Below are 18,388 nucleotides of genomic sequence, written 5' to 3' on the forward strand. Positions count from 1 at the left end.
GCTTCTACTTATTTTGTCCTTTGTATCTGAAGACGAAGAAAAAGATGGGAATTGACATTTCTCTGGAAGTCTCATTCTGAAAAGAATTTTTTTGGTGGAGTGTACTTTTTAAAACAGAAACTATGCAATCCGTGTTATTTTTTAATACATCAAATCATATACAACATAAGAAATAATCTCAACATTAATTAATACAAGCATTATTAATGTACTATATTCAACACTGTTCTTATACACGTTACTAAACGATCCTAGTTCATTCCCTCATCACCTGTTATGACAACTCAATTTTTTAGTAAACCGAGTAGAGGAACGACAAACTAAAGACATCAATCTGCAGATAACCTTTTGTTCTGAAACTAGATCCATTGCCCAAATATTTATGTACAAAGGGATGCAATTCGAGTTACTTGAGTTTTGGTATACAAATATCATTCCCTTTTGAATATATCACCATTTACGCTCCAGCAAAATTGCTAAAATGTTCTGGCTACAGAGTTTGTACAAAGATTTCAAAGAACAATGACTGGCATATGAACAAAAACAAAAGGGAAAACTCAAATGTTATAATCATCTATGATCATGCGAAAGCGACGCTAGTGAGGATTGGATCAGGTTTTGCATCCTATCCCTCAAACTGGATATCGTATTTACCAATGGTTCAGACGATCCCACCCCATCTCTAAAGGAGGGGTTGCTGTCATGTTGTTGTTGTATTTGCCTCTCCAAATACTTTGTGAGACAAGCACCTGCTATGTTGATTAAGCTAAGAGAAGGATTTGAATGCATAAGCTTGGTAACAAGAAATCCTGCTAAAACCTGCTGCCCTGACCTCACAAGCTCCGAGACGAAGCAGGGAAAGATCAGTCTTGGGAAAAGATCAATATAATATTTTGAAATACTCTCACTTTCTGCAGATTCACCACATCCGGAACTTGATAACTGGGACTCTTGGCACTGTCGAGAGAAGTTCCCCACCATAAAGCAAATATAAGAGAATGTGGTACCATATGAAGATTTGGTGATGATAGTTGATATGACTCCAGAAGATAAAATGAGAAGTAAAAATTCAAGATCCACGCCAATTTTGTCAGATATGCCTTCTTGTTTCAGCTTCTGCTCGACAGATTCCAAGCACTGCAACTGCATTACTTCGTATGGCAACAAGAGCATCAACTTAAGGGCTAGAAAGCAATCTATTTCAACTGCAATCTGGCTCAAACCTTGAGCACTCTCTTCGTCTAGTAATACTTCGCCTGGCTTTGCCACTGATTTGTCTAGCAATTTCAACATTTTGTTGTATTGGGATATAGTTAGTAGTTTTCTGAATATCTCCATCCAACAGACATGAAGAGGATGAACTGAAAGTTTAGCACCCTTCTTTGGTTCTTCTTCATTCGGTTCTTGGAAGCTTTCCCATCCCTCATCCCAATCATCATTACCCCAACTGTTTCCACCATCAGATACCTCACCAGAATCCTTTTCCATTTCTTCCCTACTAAAGTGCCCCTCCCATTCTCGGAGCATAGCTAATAATGCGTCAACATGGGATTCAGATTCAGCAAATTTAGATACTCCAAGGAAGCAAGACACGGTAGATTCCACAGTTGAAAGATCTTCTGGTCTGATCTCTATGTTGGGAGAAATAGTGGAGACCAGCTGTGTAGATTTTAGAGCAATCAAGGTATTTGTGAACTTATTAGATGTATCTATCTTATTTGAAATCCCATCAGTGGCAGTGTTCTCACAGTTTGCAGTTACATTATGCGTATTATCCCAACCTTCCCAAGAATGAACTTCCACCTGTAGCTTGGACGAAAATCTTTTGCTGCTTTTATCAGTAGCTGCAATAAGTTGCATAAGCTCCAGTATGTAAACTCGAACATGGTTGGGAAGCTGAAAGTTCTCAGAGAACTCTTCCAATCTCTCCCAAACTGCCTGTCTAACACTCTGCAGATTATCCAAGTCACCATCTAATTTACTCAAAGATGACAAGTAACAGTGTAGACACTGATGCTCACAGGATTCGTCAGTCAACTCCTGCAAGATGGTCTTCAAGATACTAAGATAGAGATATCGAAGATTCTGGATGCTGGCAGCTTCTTTTTTTAAGTCGGTCAGCGATCCAGCTTCATGTGGGAAGTGAGTCATGACTTCATCATACACAACTGCAACGGCTCCAAAGCCACAACCAGCATAAACCATCGCTCTGAAGAAATTGAACATTTCAGCAGCGACATCACCAACAAGAACATAGCCTACATAGTCAATAACTGTAGCCCACCCCTGACTAGATGAAACTTTTTCCCCAGCAACTAGACGTGCAAAAACTTTCAGACACATCATTATACATTCTAAGCACAATCTTTCTTCTGAATTCTCAAGGACTGCAACTTCATGCATGTCATTCAACATTCTGAGCCAAGTATCCACAAGCATGGCAAGGCACACCTGCCAACCTGAGCCACAGGGAAGAGACTTGAAAGATCCTTCAGCAGGTAGTATGATGGCCAAGAATCGTTTCAGAATGTCCAGACGAGCAGGATTTGGGACAAATTTTAAGTATTTGCAGCAGGTATTGTAAGTCTGCTCAATCTCACTGATTAAGCAATGAAGACTTTCAGAGCTTTGAATATCGACCCCCGGTTCAGCTTTAGCTTCCAACTTTGTCAACAAACTTAAAACATGATGTTTATATACATGCTGCCAAGACAAGAGACCATCAGGCACAGGACCATCACGAAGAAGGTTCTTGACCATGTTTGCCAATGCCTCAACATTGTTTTCATTGATGTGAGCAGAAATTTCACTGTTGAAGCAATCCAAGTTCAAAACTTGAATTCCAGCAACATTTTTGAAGTTCAGATCCTCGATACAGGACACACTGAAACATTCTTCTTCAGCAATCTTGGAAAAACGAGCAATATGAATAGAATGAGGATGTATTGGATCCTTTTGTTCATCTTGCTGCAAGTAGCAGTCAGAGAGCAGGCCATATATTAGAGAAAGCCTCTGCTTATCATGTCCATCAACTGCGGGGTAGATCGACGAGGAAATACATTTTATTGTTTCTGCAGCACAAGCAAGAAGTTCTTCTCTGTGATTTGACACTTCATTTCTAACATCATCAGTGCTCCAAGTGTCAGAAACAAAGATAGATCTCAGATAATGCATCAGCACCTAAATAAGAGAGGAGCAGTGGGAGAAACAGTAAGTTATGCGGAATTTGTAATACAGGGATTAATAAAGCAGGGTTTATAATGTGGAGCTTTTGTCGACTGTTAGGCTTATTGTATTGAAAGTTGGATATACGATGGATGGCTTTTTTTTTAAACCTATATGATGTATCACTTAAAACTTGCGTTTGATTTAATATTGTATAATATTTGGTTTTCTATTTAACCCTTGTACTTCTGTATGACTTTTTTCTTTCATTTATGGTTAGATAATTCTGCATTGCACCAGGAGTGACAATCAACACCAGTGGTCTAGAATTCCCATATTCCATATATCCTATTGTATAAAATTGTCCTGTAAAACAAATTATTCTATAAAAAGACTTTAATTAATTTTTAATTCTAAAAAAATGGCTAAAATTAAAAGGGTAATGAATTACATTTTAAGATCTTTATTCAAAAATAGATCAGCAAAAGCCAAAAAGTACGGTGAATAAGAAAGAAAGTGAAGCGGCAATGCATTTGTCTGCAGTGAAACACTGAAACTAACCATGGCATTGGATAACCAAGAATGGAGTATTTTGATTGTCAGATCAAATAATCCAACTTTAGCTTAATCAACTTTAGCATGTGGTAGCTGTTGATTAAGCTTAAGTTTAGCACAATTTTCCTTTTTATTTTGGTTCTTTTTTCCAGAAGTATGTTTTTCTCTGAAGAAGAACAGTGTGCTCTGGAAAAATGAGTACAATAACATCAAGGTATTTGCCTTTATATATGGTTTATCCCAGTTTAGTTAATCCAAGTACTAGTTATTCCATCCTGTATAAAATAATACAGAAATTATCGTATAAGCTATTTAAGTATTATCTATATTGAAAATGGTAACCAGACATTGAAGAACCTAATACAGGTTTTTATACTGACTATTTTTGCTGATACCCAAAACCAAATGTGACCCCTTAGTTCTCTAGCATCTTAGAACTTGTAATTTCATTATCTCATTTACGAATATGTTCAAGAACAGTGCATACCTTGTTGCAATCTAAGCTATAAGTATTGGCCAACTTCAGTACATCCTTCACACTCTGTTTCTTCTCTGGGGTCATGGACTCGATAAATGATAAAACAACATTCTCTCTGTAGTCCATGTCCCCAGATAAGAAGCGAGAAGCTTCAACACCAGGGAGAATTTGTTCTAAGCTCCTTGAACTGTCTGCATTGCGCTTTTGCTCTTCTAGCTTCAGTTTCCATTCTCTCCAAAATGTAGATTGTGCTTGGTCTATTTGTTCTTTTTCATCTGAATTAGAAGACGACATTTGGATAGCAATAAGAAAAATGAACATGCCAAGAAAAAACAGAAAGTTCTCCACCTACAGTAAAAAATAATAGATCTATAGGTCAAAGTTAACAAAATCACCTGAGCAGATCAGTTTATGTTTCTGCTGGAACTTTGTCAGAAGCAAGTCCCTCCTTTGTGCAGGGTCCTCACACTTGATTCCACAATTGTGCAACAAACTGTAGATCATCCCAACATTCATTATGCTGGTTATTTCATTGTAATTCTCTCTTGTTATCAAGTTTCTTTCAATTATATCCACCCCTGAAAAGGCATCGGCAAGATTTAATAAGAAAGAGCATCCTAGGATGTCTTCCTCCTCAGAGACAGGCGACTCCATAATGGACTTAGCAACACAGGAAATCAAACTGTCCTTTGGGGAAAAACCATTCCTTGCCAACCAGGACAAGATAGTCATCACTGCCTGTGCTCTTAGACTGACATATCGATTCCCTGAAAATAAGCTGGATTTGAATTTCTTATTCTTTTCTGCTTCTTGACTCAGTTCAAGTAACCATGGAAGATACACAGCAGCAAATGACAATAGTTTTCCATTTTCTCTCAAGATGGACGGAATGGTCCAATCACCATCCACCTGTACATCTTTGGCTACCTGAAAGAGTACATTTTCAATCTGCTTAAGTTGTGCTTCCTGGTCAGAACACTCCTTTAAGTCTGTTTTATCTGGCGTACAAGGTGGTTTATAGGACATAGTTGAGTCCTGAACTAAGGCATTTTCAGGTTCTGTCCCAGTCAACACCATTAAAGATTCACATTGATCTTGCATATCCAGATCTTTCCATGCATGTAGTAACTCAGCAATTGATTCCCCATCACAGTGGCTCAAAGCAAAACCTAACAGCTGTTTTCTGGAAGAAATATCCATGTTCTCAAGGGCAGGACCTCTTGCCAGTGCTGCACATAAGTCCCAGACCGAACCATGCCCTTTTTTGGCCAAAACAAGACATAGATCAAAAGCCAGTTGGAGATCTCCAACTACTGCAGCTTCTCTTGCAATAGCTTCTTGTACAGCTGATATGTCGTCGTACGAGCTTAACCCAAGAAGTTTGGCTAGTTCAATAATCTCATCGACATTCAGATAAGCTCCACCTTGACTTGTAACAACCAACCTAACTATTTCCATCGGATCTTTAATTTGCCTGAATTGCATTGGCAACAAGGTGACACCAAGGTTGGGAAGTTTAACAGTTACAGCATCAATTATATCAGCCTCCACCCTCACATTTCTGCTAGTTGGAAGGATATTCAAGCATTCTTTAGCCTTCCAAATCTGCAGAATTCAGCAGCATAATACATTGTCATTTCAATTTACATTGGACTACTTTCGAAGAATATGTGCAACCAGTGAAAAGCATTAGTTCCTGGAACATACTTTGGACACACTTTAACTAAATCAAGAATGCATCTTTATTTTTTATTAGAACAACAATATTTTGGCCAGCTTGTGTGCACCTTGACTATATCATCGGGTACCTGCTACCTCCCACCAACACAGTTACCAAGTAACTCTGCACAACAAAGCTTAGTCAAATAGGAAAAATCATCTAGTTTTTTTTGTCTCTGCTAGTCTGATAGAATTTGAACCTTGGTCTCCAAGGTTAATATACGCTACATTGACCACTAAGCCACACACTTGCCTTTTTTTAAATAACCAGAACAGGGCATACTAAAAAGGAATAAGGTACTTAGTCAGACCCTTGCATGTTTATTGACTAGTTGAAGATCTAGTCTGAACAAGTATGCTTAAAGTCAATACAGACAGTAGAGCACCCTTTTGAATGCTTTACAGGGGAGGGGAGTGCGAAATTTGAGGTTTGGCAGACCAAATACAACATCCTTCTCTCATGTAACAAGACAAAAACAAGCAAGCATGTCCTTCGTTGTCATTAAGGAAAAACAGGTTTCATTAAAGACAAAAAGGCAAAGGTATCCATCAAAGGTGCCATCAATTTCATTCAATCCAAACATCACTTCTAAGGATATAGTGCACCTCCATAACATTTTCAGATTCTAGCACAACCATATCCCTAGAAGTTGATTCTAAATAATTCTTTGATATCGGTCAGTGAAACAACATGCTCTCCAGATACACCAAAAGCTACTGCCACATTTTTTAGCAAAATGAACAATGTTAGAAGCGATCTGTTTTTTTTTTCCGAAGTGGCAACATTAGAAGAGATTTATTTGTTTCACTAATTCACTAGAACATGATACACACAATCAGCAGTAAGAGAAGTCTCAGATCAGGACTTGTTTCAATATCCTTTGGAAGAGTGGAACATCAGGCAGAATGAATAGCAAGTTCAGGGTGCAGGTTTTAGCTTTTGAGCAAGACAACTCATCAACGAGTAGAGACTTCTACAGTCTTTGCAACTTTAATATAAAGATCATATAATCACTCCTATGCTAGTATTAGATTAAATGAACTTACTTCAGAACTAGAAAGACTAGACGCTGAGAAGAAATATTCTCTGGCAGCTTGAATAACAAGGTTTTCTGCTTTATCATTTGCCAACGACACTGAACCCACACCTTTCAAATAATTCCTCGCAAGTGAAAATTTTCCTGCTTTCAGCAATCCCCTGCAGAACTCCATCAAGACATACTCAAGATCTATGAAGCTAAATGCTTTCTCTTGCAAAGACTGCAAGTCAAGCCACATGTTTGTCCAATCATTATCTGATCGTCCAGGCTGTCGGCGAACAAATTTGGATAAAATGAGACGAATTATCTGCTTTACACCCTTTTCATCAGAATATGCCTCCTGGAAAAAGCTGATAGGCTTTGGGACCTGAGAATTACAGGACAATAGTTGGAAACTATTATTACACAGGTTGTGACAAAAATCAAAGAAGGATTCACTACCACAATCAGTAGTCAATACTACAAGTTACAACATGATCCATTTGTAAGTTACTAGTTTCTTGCCACGTGTCTTGCATTTGCCGAATAATACAGTATTCGAGTTTGTAAAGTAACACCAATATACAAAATTAACGCTTTGATTAGATAATTATACATGAAAAACTTGAGTACATGTGATAAGTGAGACTCGTCATCACTTGTTTGTCGATGCCAAGATGATTGATATTGAGGTCATGATAAATTTTTTGAGCTCATTACCAATATACAATGTTGCTACCCCTGGTAAATTCCTCACAACACCTTCTGGTTGCTGGATATTTAATACAGTACTTTTTAAAGATTAAAAAAATAAATTGGAACTTCATAAATATGAAAATTTTATTGTGCACACAGCAAATCAGTCGTCACGTGGAACTCATCATTGACATTTTGTACAACAACGAGGAGGTTTTTGATATGAAGCTTATCGGATATTAGGTAACTTTTGCTTTTATGTTTGTCCACCTGCTGGTTTTTATATTCCATTGTTTCCCTTCGCAAAAATCAGTGTTCATAACAGTGCTTTGTATGTCCTTCAGTGTGTAAACAGTATTTTTTCATTTTGACAAGTTTTCTTAAACAATTGGACAACTAGATTTATAAGATGACTTGAGATGCAGCTATTTGGTCCGTAACTAACGGAAAATTAATGTGAAGGGCTTCATTTGATATTGCAACTTCCACAGATTTGTCTGTAAAAGGCAAATTTAAAGTGTCTAAAAAAAAAATCATGCCTATGAAATAGTAGTTCGAAAAGAGAAGGCTGTTGCAGGTAACTAGAACAACATACTAATAAGTGCAATTAAATAAGCTTGTATAATTAAATAGCAATATTTGGTGAGTGATTTTGGACAAATCAAGGTGAGCTTGTGTTTTACACAAACCAAATGATTCTTGAACTAACCTGATGTATAATCTCTAGTATGTTTTTAATATTCGTCTATTGGACAAGCAGAAATTGAGGCTTAAGATTCTCGACACGGAGTATCAGAAAGACAAAAATACATTTGAAATTTGTAGCCTAAAATGAGACTTAGATAAAATGTGGCTATAAGTCATCTCATTGAGAACAAAATGAGAATTTTCATGGTACATTATTTTAAATTAAAAAAGTGGCATTCTTTTAGGAGAAACTAAAAGGGTAAGAATCGGTACATAGTGAATATTATTTTACAGAACTCTATACTACACCACTTGATATCCACGTGCAACACAGTTTCAAAAATATACACATACAAAGCATACACCAAGAAACTAGATGCATATATATAAAGTAGTAAAGCCAGCGTCTTTATGGCACCACAATTGGTTGGGAAGAAAAAAAAACATCAGAATCTTGACCATTGTGATTTAAAGTTTGGCAATAGCAGTGGAAGTTAAGACCAATTTAGCATATGCTTTAAACAATTCAAAGATGCACCCAGGCCTGGGTAATTATGGTTGTTAAACCATAAAAAGGATTGTAAGCAGCAATTTTTTTGGAAATGAGGAAGTACAGACAATCACCCCATATAGTGAGAGAACACGTCCTGTGAATCAATATGACAAAAGAAGTTCCAGGGAGTACTATTAAGATCCAACAGATGCCTGATGACAATTTGGATCACGAAAACACTAGATTGCGGAACTTAGCCTAGACGGAAACAGCAGTATCCTGTGGGGGCTAAGAGAAAGAAAATCTGGGTTATACATGATTACTACATACAAAGGTAAAACCTAACCTGGTAAAGCGCCAATATTCTTCCTGCTTCAATATGACCTTCTGTGAGTCTCAACCTTTCCTTGAGACTCGCCGCTTCAGAATCTGTTAAACCACAATTTGAACAATTATTTCTTATCTTTTTCTGTAAGTTACCACTTCTAAGGAAAAAGATTAGTTGTGACTTAAGTAAAAGTTAAATAAGAATGTTCAATTACTCAGCTACTCATTTGATGTCAGTCACAAGCGGTCTGACATTGAAAATACAAAGAAAGAGATATGTGAGACGAGAAACAAACTAGTGTGGAACCAATACGACTATGATAGTATTAAATTACCAGCTATGCCAAGCATTTAACAACAGTTTTTATCCGAACCACAAATTATAAATAGGCAAATGGCAACTTCAACCCCTCCCTAAAAAGAGAGGGCGAAAAAGGAAAAGGAGAATAAGGGGAAAAGTCAATAAGCAATCAAACTTCAAAAATTTAATAAAAATGTTGAATCAAACACAAGTAAAAATCAACTAATTTTTGGAATTCTATTCATTTCATGCAAGCCTGTGACATATTTTTACTTATATGACCCAAAAAAGAAAAGCATAGATGAGAATACATGGAATATCCATCATTAAATTTAAATTACATATATCAAGAACTAATTTCAAAGAAATCTTAAGACTAATATTTAATCAACTTTTAGCTCCACACTAGCAGAGGAGAGAAGAGAGAGAAAGAAGAGAAGGTGGAAGCTTAGCAAAACCGCCACAGGTTGCTAAGATAGTAAATCACAAGAAGAAAAAGCAGGAATTTCTTTGTTCTCAAGGTTGGGGGGGGGGGGGGGGGTTGGTAATGACAGGATTATAGCATTTTGTCAAAGGCTTACCACGTGGAAATGGAAGTTTAGACAAAATGGAGGCCATCGTACTCCACCTATCTGTACCAGAGCAAGCGTATATGCACTGAAGAGCACAATCTACAACCTCAGCCTCATTATGGAAAAGGTTATTATTCTGGGCCTCTCTGCTACCCTCTTCAATTACAACTGAACACATCTCCAATTTATTCTCAGAGGCGATCTCCTTCAGCCATCTGACCAGAAATGACTCAGCTGAGTAATCTGTTTTTTCATCTCTGGAAGGCACAGTCAAAGAGTGAAACCTCTTTTTCATGAATGGAATTGCTTTAGTATGTAGTCTTTTAATAACAGTATCTTCTCTGACCCCAATCACCATCAATTTAAATTTTTCATAATCAGGTAAGCTTTCCCATCTAGTAAGACTCATGGAGAAATTCATTTCTTCATTCTCCTCAGAATAGATTAGCTGGTGTAAGTAAGAAATATCCTCTAGGAAAGGCTGCAATTGAAAAATGCCTTTGCGACAAGCAAAGTCAATCAAGCACATGGAGTTATCAAGTTGCCCACTTAGGGAATCAATATCTCTGGCTCTCTTTTTGTACCAAGACGAGAGTTCACTTACTGAAGGCCATTGAGACCCCATAAATTGTTTTACAATTGGCTCAGTTCTGATCTGAGTATAGCTCTCATGACTCTCAGGTACTCTGCTGATAACAAAAGTTACCATCTCATCGCACTCAACCCAATCTTCTTCCCTCAAAGAAATACTTGGAGGAGGGGAACTCCCAGGAAGGAGCTGTCCATAAGTCTGCACCGGAACAGTCTCAGGGATGGCAGCTAAGACATCCAACAACGAGGAAGTTAACGAGTAAGGATGACGCTTAAAGAGAAGATTTAATGCCCCAATCTTGTCACTTTCTGCAAGTGCAATTGCAGCTTCTTTAATGGGCAAACTACAAAATTTCTTGTACTCCTGTAAAGAAAACCTGCAAAATGCTAAGTCATTAAGTTTCAAGTCAGTAGAAACCATTCGAGTACTACTTTATTTAAAAGCATGATGATTTGTCCTTGTTTCAGAATCAGTAGAACCAATAACAAAGACAGGATAAGAAGCACACCTAATGAAATATAGGAAAAGAACAAAATTAAACAAAAGAAAAAGAACATACAATTTCACTGTTGGGTCATTGAGCGACAAGCCACTTTAAGCCCCTAGAAGAAGTTTATGCTTCAGTTTCAAAATGAAAACTTGTCATCACTCATCTCAACCACAAAATTAAGTTAAATGTGGAAGTCAAAGGCGACATGGTAGTATAGGAACCTCATCCCAATTTTGAAGTTTTCATCTTTTGTCGACACTTCCAAAAATTCTAATTAGTTTAGAAGCTTCATAGACAATAATAAAGAACAGAAAATGTTTGCTTTGTAATAACAACAAGCCTGCTTGTGAGCATCACAACATTCCAATCAGTCTTTCAATATAAACCTTATGAATCCAGTACAAAAATCATTCACAATCGAAGAAGAAAAAGAACAGGGAACAATAATATTATCACCTGCCCATGTTTATCCCAAGAAATGTCTCTATCCGGTCTCTGTATTGCAACAATTTAAGTCTTGCCACAAGACAATCCCACACCTTACTATGATCATCAACCTCAGGCTCAGAAAATCTGTAACGGTCAGTTATGCGAAGACCAAGATCAAGCAAAGCTCTAACTGCGTCTTCAGTTGGTCCAAATCGACCTACACATTCAGAAAGTACGAAAACTTGATCCTTGATATTTGAAAGTAGTGTATTTATCTCATTTACACCCTGGGAGCAGTGCAACCACTGTGCCTTTAGAGCTTCGTCTTTATCTAGCCCATGCTGATCGGAAAACATGAGAGCAGCCTGATACTCTTGTCTGGAGATAAATATATCATACATTTCAGAAATGGATCGTTCAGAAAATGAAACTAAGCTCCATCGGAAATTCGCCCAGTCAAACTTATTATTCATATCACCATAATCACACTCCATGAGCTGAAAGTTACTTGCTCTAATTTCTTTAGTCGACCCATTGTTCTGAATGGATGGTTTTGTCTCCAGTAGAAAAAGCTTTCCCGACAACTGTGGCACTCTCTCTAAAAGGGGCAATGAATACATAGTCTCATCCTTCTTACATAGCTTAGCACCGGTACATATATTAATCATAGTGACGTTGCCATTCCTTTCTGCAACGGCGAGTATACCATCAGACCACCAGGCAAAATCTGTAACCCCATTCACGAGAATGTTCCCCTTATTTGACTGCTTATTTCCCTGATGTAATTCATTTCCCTCTCCATAAGAACATTTTGAGAGAGAACGTTGTTCCTCATCAAACTTAAAGGTATTCAAAGATCCTCCCATATCAAGAGTAGCGACAAATCTTCCCTGTGGTGATATTGACACCTTAGAGGAAGTTATATGACCGACATAATCTTTCGGGATAGAATAGATACCCTCAAACTGAGTAGAAACGACAACTTCCAAGGCTAAGTTTCCCCTTTTCCGGCAAAGAGAAAGACTGTATAATCCTAGAAAATAAATAATATCAATGATAAAGAAAAGTAATGGGTAACTTGCATCAATTCGAAGTGTCTGCTAAAATGAAATTAAGAACCAATTCATAAATATGTTCAGATATATTAAGAGACTTTGAGCTACCATTAGTAGTTAGCTGTAAACCGCCAGCACTGCTAACTATGGAAAATAAGCTCATTTCTGGCTGGTAATCCAGGCAGATCGTATCCTGTGGAAATTTCTTCAGCATCGTCCCACTGCTCGAGGCAAGGGGGGAGAAAACAGATGCACTTGGATCTTGACTGATCTCAATGTCATGAATCAACCCATCTGCTGTAATTATAGTGAAGGTACACCTGAAAAAGAGTTATCCACCAAAAATAGATGTACAAGCTAAGTAAATAAGATGAAAAATATGAGAGAGAAGAAACCTCCACAAATAATTGAACTTACAAGCAAGATTTCTTCAAATCAGCATCATCCTGCACCATCAGGCCAACAATTGGTGAAGAGCTTTTTATATGACCCTTGGAAATTCTGGTAATTTCCTCACCATTAGCTCTGATGAGATAGATTGTGTCACTATCGTCAGCAACACCAAGAACGTCATGAGTTTCAGACCAAGCCCCACAATGGAATGAAGTAATGCTTTTGCCTAGATGTACAGAGGCAGTAAATAATAGATAAGTTTAGCAATAATAAATAATTTTGGTTCAACGACCAACTAGGATCAAAAGAACAAGAAAAACACTGACAACCGGCAGGCAGGAAGGCAGCTTTCATACATTAAAAACAAAGAAGACCTTTGACATGTTAAAATAGTTGCCCTATTCTTGACTTATGCCACAATCGTTTGTTCCTTCTGTTTTAGGTTCCTGAAACTTACAGATAAATATTCCACAAGGTTTTTGGTAGTCACCATCCTTCTGCAGGATTGTTATCTGATTCCCAGATGCTACAGCCACAAGATCACCTCTTGGGGAAACAAACAAGGATGCATATCTCCTTACTTTTGCTGGATGCCCATGCTTTCTCCATTTCTCCTTGAGCTGGGATATACCTTCATACATGACAAAAATTGATACTTTTAACTAAAAGGTCTGAACAACAAGTGAAGTAAAACAAATACTCTCTACATATAAAGTTGCTTGACCTAATTTCTTTTTACATCGTATTTTCTTCTAATTTCCTTGGTTCATTTCCATAAAAGCAAAACTTCTTATCCTTCAAGAATTTTAAACTACCACTATCTATCTAATGGTAATTTAGATACTTTTTTTATGAAGATCGTAACTTAAATACTATTGTTTCTCAACTAGATAATGTACCTCTTTTCACCCTATTAATTCAATCTATTCTTCTTTTTTAGATGAAGTAAGAAATTTTATATAATAGGAATCAAGAAGATGCAATAAGTACAAAACGGGGAATGAGAAGTCAGCTTGGTACAAAAAGTGCTTCGATAGATTTTTCCAACTACTATAACCATAAAAGACATCTAGCTTTAAGAGTGTGGCGAGGAGTTGAAAACCAATCAAAGCATCTGTGATTCCGTTCCTCTCTGTCCAGACACACCAAATATACAGGCAGGAATCATCTCCCTGACTTTCCTGATGGATTTGTCAACTTTCATTTGAGACCAGCATTCATAGGTTTCTCTGATACTGTGTGGCATAGTCCAGCTGAGTCTAAAAATTCAATCTATTCTCTATCAAAGTTTAATATAATAACCTATTCTTTCTTCTCGTGAATTTCTACACTAGTGAACCACAGATAGTTTAACTTGAGGGATAAATTGCCTAAATTTCATGTGAATTCAATACTGAAAGAAATAACTGATTGTTTCTTATGCAAACTAATGTGAACCCCTTCAACACAATGCCTCCAATCTAATGAGACTGAAACCAAAAAAAAATGCAAAAGAAGAAAAAGAAGCTCATCGGTGAAGAACCTCACTAATGAATAAGGTCACATTCGTATAACAAAAGAAAAGAACTTGCATTTAAATCACATCAAAGAAAAAGAAACTAAAGAAGGCAGTCCTTTCTCATCTATCAACATAAAAGTTTCTAAATTTACAACATACCCAGTGAAACCCACTAAGTGGGGTATGGAGAGGGTAAATTGTAGGGAGACCCCTCAGCTCAAGCGCATCAAACCCAAGTAAAAGCAATGTAGAAAGCATAACAGTTAATAACAGCAACAAAATAATGTGGAATAAAAAATCAGTTTAAACAAAATTCAGTCAATTAAGTTGTAGTAACTTCACCAAATGCCCAATTCAACAAAAACTGAATGTACCTGAGGAAGAAAGCAATCTTGAAAGATAACTGCCTTTGGCGTCTTGATTCAACTACACCAAACACAAGAATGTAAGCAATTGAGGATAAATTAAGAAAGATTCATCAAAAGAAAGACAAAATTGAAATCAGTGTAAAACCTGTTGATGATTTGGAGGATAATTGGAAATATATGGGCTAGAAGCATGATGTCGTGTCTCAAATAAAATTTCTCCGGCAGTTTCTTCCATCTATGAATTTGTGATCTTCGAGATCCTAAACCTTCATCAGCTTCAACTTCTTTGACTGTTGAATCTATCAGTCGGAAAAAATTGTATTGGGGTTTAATTGGTATGGGTTAAATTAGTGGGTTAGGGTCGGGTCAAAAGGGGAGACGGGTAATTTTAACTGAAATTTGGGGAATGTATAAATTAGGGGTATTTTGTAAAGTTTGATAACACATATATATATCTATATATACACGCACACATTTGAATATCTTTTGAGAGAGATTGGGGAAGGGAGGAGAGAGACTAGCGAGATAAAAAGAGTGAAAAGAGAGGCGGCCGAGAAAGGCGAGAGAGTGGAGAGAGGCTCGTTGTATTTGTATGTGTCATATATAAATATATATATATATATATGCATATAATTTGTATTTGTATATGTATACAAGAGGGCAAGTGACGTAATTAAAGCTAAAATTAAGTTGTGAACCGTAATTATTCATACTATAGCTACATTAACTAATGAACTGATATGTTAATTTTTTCCCTTTTTCCACTCTCTACCCTCTCTCCCCTCCCTCTCCCAATCTTGATCACATCCATCCTCTCTCTCTCTCAATCTCGCTTGCGAAATATACAAATACATATGTATAGTAGTTGTGTACATACAATTATTTGAAAATATACATATACAATTTGACAAATATACATATACAATTCGCCTCTCTCCACTCTCGGCCTTTCTCGCTCGTCTCTCTCCTCCCTCTCCCAATTTTGCTTGCCACTCTCTTTCTTATAACATGTAACTACGAATTATAATTAGCAAACTATAGTTATAAAACATAATTAAGTTATTTTTTGGATCCTGAATTTTGAAAAAGGATAATTATATAAAATAGCAAATTAATAACCTAAAATAAATAGAGTAGCTACTGTTTAATTTAATTGTGCCCAATAGCAAACGTTTGCCAAAGTTTGTCAGTCACCTCTCTCCCAAAACTCTCGCTCGCCACTCTCCCTCTACTCACCTCTCTCGCTTTATACAACAGAAGTGTATAAATTGTGTTTCTATTTTGTATAAAGCGAGAGAAAATTGTATATACACATGCAAAATCATATATCTTCGTGTTATACACTTAATTATACAATTTACAAACATTTTAATTCGATTCAATTGTATACAAATGCAAATTTTATACAAATATTGCAGCGGAAAAGACCAGCGAATTATACAATTGAAGTGCAATACAATTTTCTCTCGCTTTATACGACAGAAGTGTATAAAATGTGTATCTGTTTTTGTATAAAGCGAGAGAAAACATATATCTTCTTCATATACACTTATAATTATACAATATATAGACATTTTACTTCGATTAAATTGTATGCAAAACAAATTTTATACACATATTGCAGTGAAATATGTCAGCGAATTATACAAATTTAGGCCAGCGAATCATACATTTGTATATGTATAGCGAATTATACAGTTATATGTTTGTTGTGGAGCGCAATTATGCAAACTTTGTTATAGCATACAAATATGAACTTTTTGTTTACTATATGTGAAAGTTCCCCTTTTAAAAATGATTATTTATCATAAAAAATAAAATAAAAAAGATATATATTATTTTATCTTTTTTAACGTCTTTTCTACTTTATTGAAAATATGAATTAATAGTGAAAATTGTTTAACAAGTGAATTACTATATTTTTAAAAATTTCTTTCAAAATTTTAGTTTCAAGCATTACAATAAGCATATGAAAGTAGGGTAGGGTATACAAAGTCATCAAGTTCTTGAATCAGATTTGATGATCACTTATCTTTATTTAAAATTTGTCAGCTTATTACTTATAAAATTATGCTAATAATTCATATAATAATTGTGTCACTAAAAAAATGTTTTTTAACATTGACTTGATAAAATTTTGTTGGGACTAATAACTGAAAAAATAATATTAAATACTAAGATTTATATATAAGAAAATTCTTTTTTTGAATAAATATTTATATAAAATTTGTTTGTATTTTAAGCATTAAATTAAATTTCGTCTTGGACCCCAATTAAATTGAGTCCCCTGTGATATTTTGTATAGTAAATACACCCCTTAATGGAGCGATGGTAGACAAATTGAGTACTTAAAGATTCTTTTAAGTGCTTAATTTTATGGTGACATCAGAAATGTAAATGACTTTAATTTTAAGTAAAAAGTTAACATTCTTCTTTATTTTTATAAATTTTGTGTCAAAAATATGATAAATATAGGAGAAATTTCATATATAGTCATTCAAGAATAGTTTAATTACACTTCATAGCTATAATTTGCTAATTACGATTCATAGTTGTATGTTATAGGGAGTAGAGTGATGAGCGTGGTTGGATAGGGAGGAGAGAGGCGAAATTGTATATGTGTATTTGTCGAATTATATATATATACATGTCAAATAATTGTATATACGTAACTAATATACATATATATATTTGTATATATGCTAGCGATATAGGGAGAGGGAGGAGGGAGGAGAGAGACGATAGAGATTGGAAGAGGCAAGCTAGAGAGGGCAGAAAGTGGAGCGAGGCGAACGAAATATGTATATCTATTAGATAATTGTATATGTATAGCTGATATACATATGTATTTGTACATCCGACAGAGAAATTGGGAGAGGGAAGAAGAGAGGCGAACGCGTTTGGAAGAGAGACAAGCGAGAAAGGTGAAAGAGCAGAGAGAGGCTATGTTTGTAAAAGAGGACAACATGTTTGTTTTTTCGCGTAATTTTTCCAAATTGATATATATTATATATTTATAAAATTATCTCGTGAGATTTATCTCATAAAAAATAGATACTTTGGTCGTTCAACCAGTGAAGTTCACAATTTTTTTTCACTTCTCTAGAAAATCCATCTTCTTTCTTGATGATTCCATCGAGACCCACCAAGCCAAATCTTCAATCGTATCATAAAAAAAAAAAATTCATTTCTTTGCAGTATTCTGCAAATGGGTGTTACTATAATTCAATTTGAAGAACTAAAAGATCAGGCCTTTCCACTGGGTTTGATTGGTTATGGAAGAAGCACCTTTGGTTATTATTAGTATTATTTTCCATATTATGTCAGGGAGTTCACATTGGAGTTCTAACAAAATTCACATCGTGTATTACATGACTCGTTTGGGGTGAGTCTCTCAATAAATTTTTCTTCGTACCCAGAGCTTGAATCCAAAACTTCTAATTAATGATAAAACAGTCTCATTACTATACCACAAACATTTTTTAGTCACAGTAGAAGAGGTTAAATGTTGTTGACAATGTTCATAGTTTAGCTTTGGAGTTTAGGTCCTA

At 35.9% G+C, this 18,388-nt stretch overlaps 1 protein-coding gene across 1 annotated transcript; it reads right to left on the minus strand.

Annotated features, from left to right (window-relative positions):
• Positions 1-346: 346 nt before the first annotated feature.
• Positions 347-15,155, minus strand: LOC101256264 (MAG2-interacting protein 2). The gene is made up of 12 exons (XM_069295015.1): positions 14,983-15,155; positions 14,844-14,895; positions 13,429-13,602; positions 12,996-13,197; positions 12,687-12,898; positions 11,551-12,556; positions 10,022-10,980; positions 9,159-9,241; positions 6,965-7,324; positions 4,594-5,803; positions 4,208-4,473; positions 347-3,180 (listed from the first exon to the last, which is right to left on the minus strand). Exons 1-12 carry the CDS (start codon positions 15,070-15,072, stop codon positions 571-573), a joined length of 7,224 nt encoding a protein of 2,407 aa, XP_069151116.1. The 5' UTR covers positions 15,073-15,155; the 3' UTR covers positions 347-570.
• Between the last annotated feature and the right edge of the window lie 3,233 nt (positions 15,156-18,388).

Source organism: Solanum lycopersicum, chromosome 3, assembly GCF_036512215.1.
Source record: "Solanum lycopersicum chromosome 3, SLM_r2.1".
Taxonomy (NCBI): domain Eukaryota; kingdom Viridiplantae; phylum Streptophyta; class Magnoliopsida; order Solanales; family Solanaceae; genus Solanum; species Solanum lycopersicum.

Excerpts from the sequence above, each read along its gene's own strand:
- LOC101256264 (XM_069295015.1), bottom strand. The coding sequence starts at position 15,072 with ATGGAAGAAACTGCCGGAGAAATTTTATTTGAGACACGACATCATGCT. Across the intron at positions 7,325-9,158 it reads GAATATTGGCGCTTTACCAG|GTCCCAAAGCCTATCAGCTT; the intron begins GTTAGGTTTTAC and ends TGTAATTCTCAG. Across the intron at positions 3,181-4,207 it reads ATAGCTTAGATTGCAACAAG|GTGCTGATGCATTATCTGAG; the intron begins GTATGCACTGTT and ends TCTCTTATTTAG.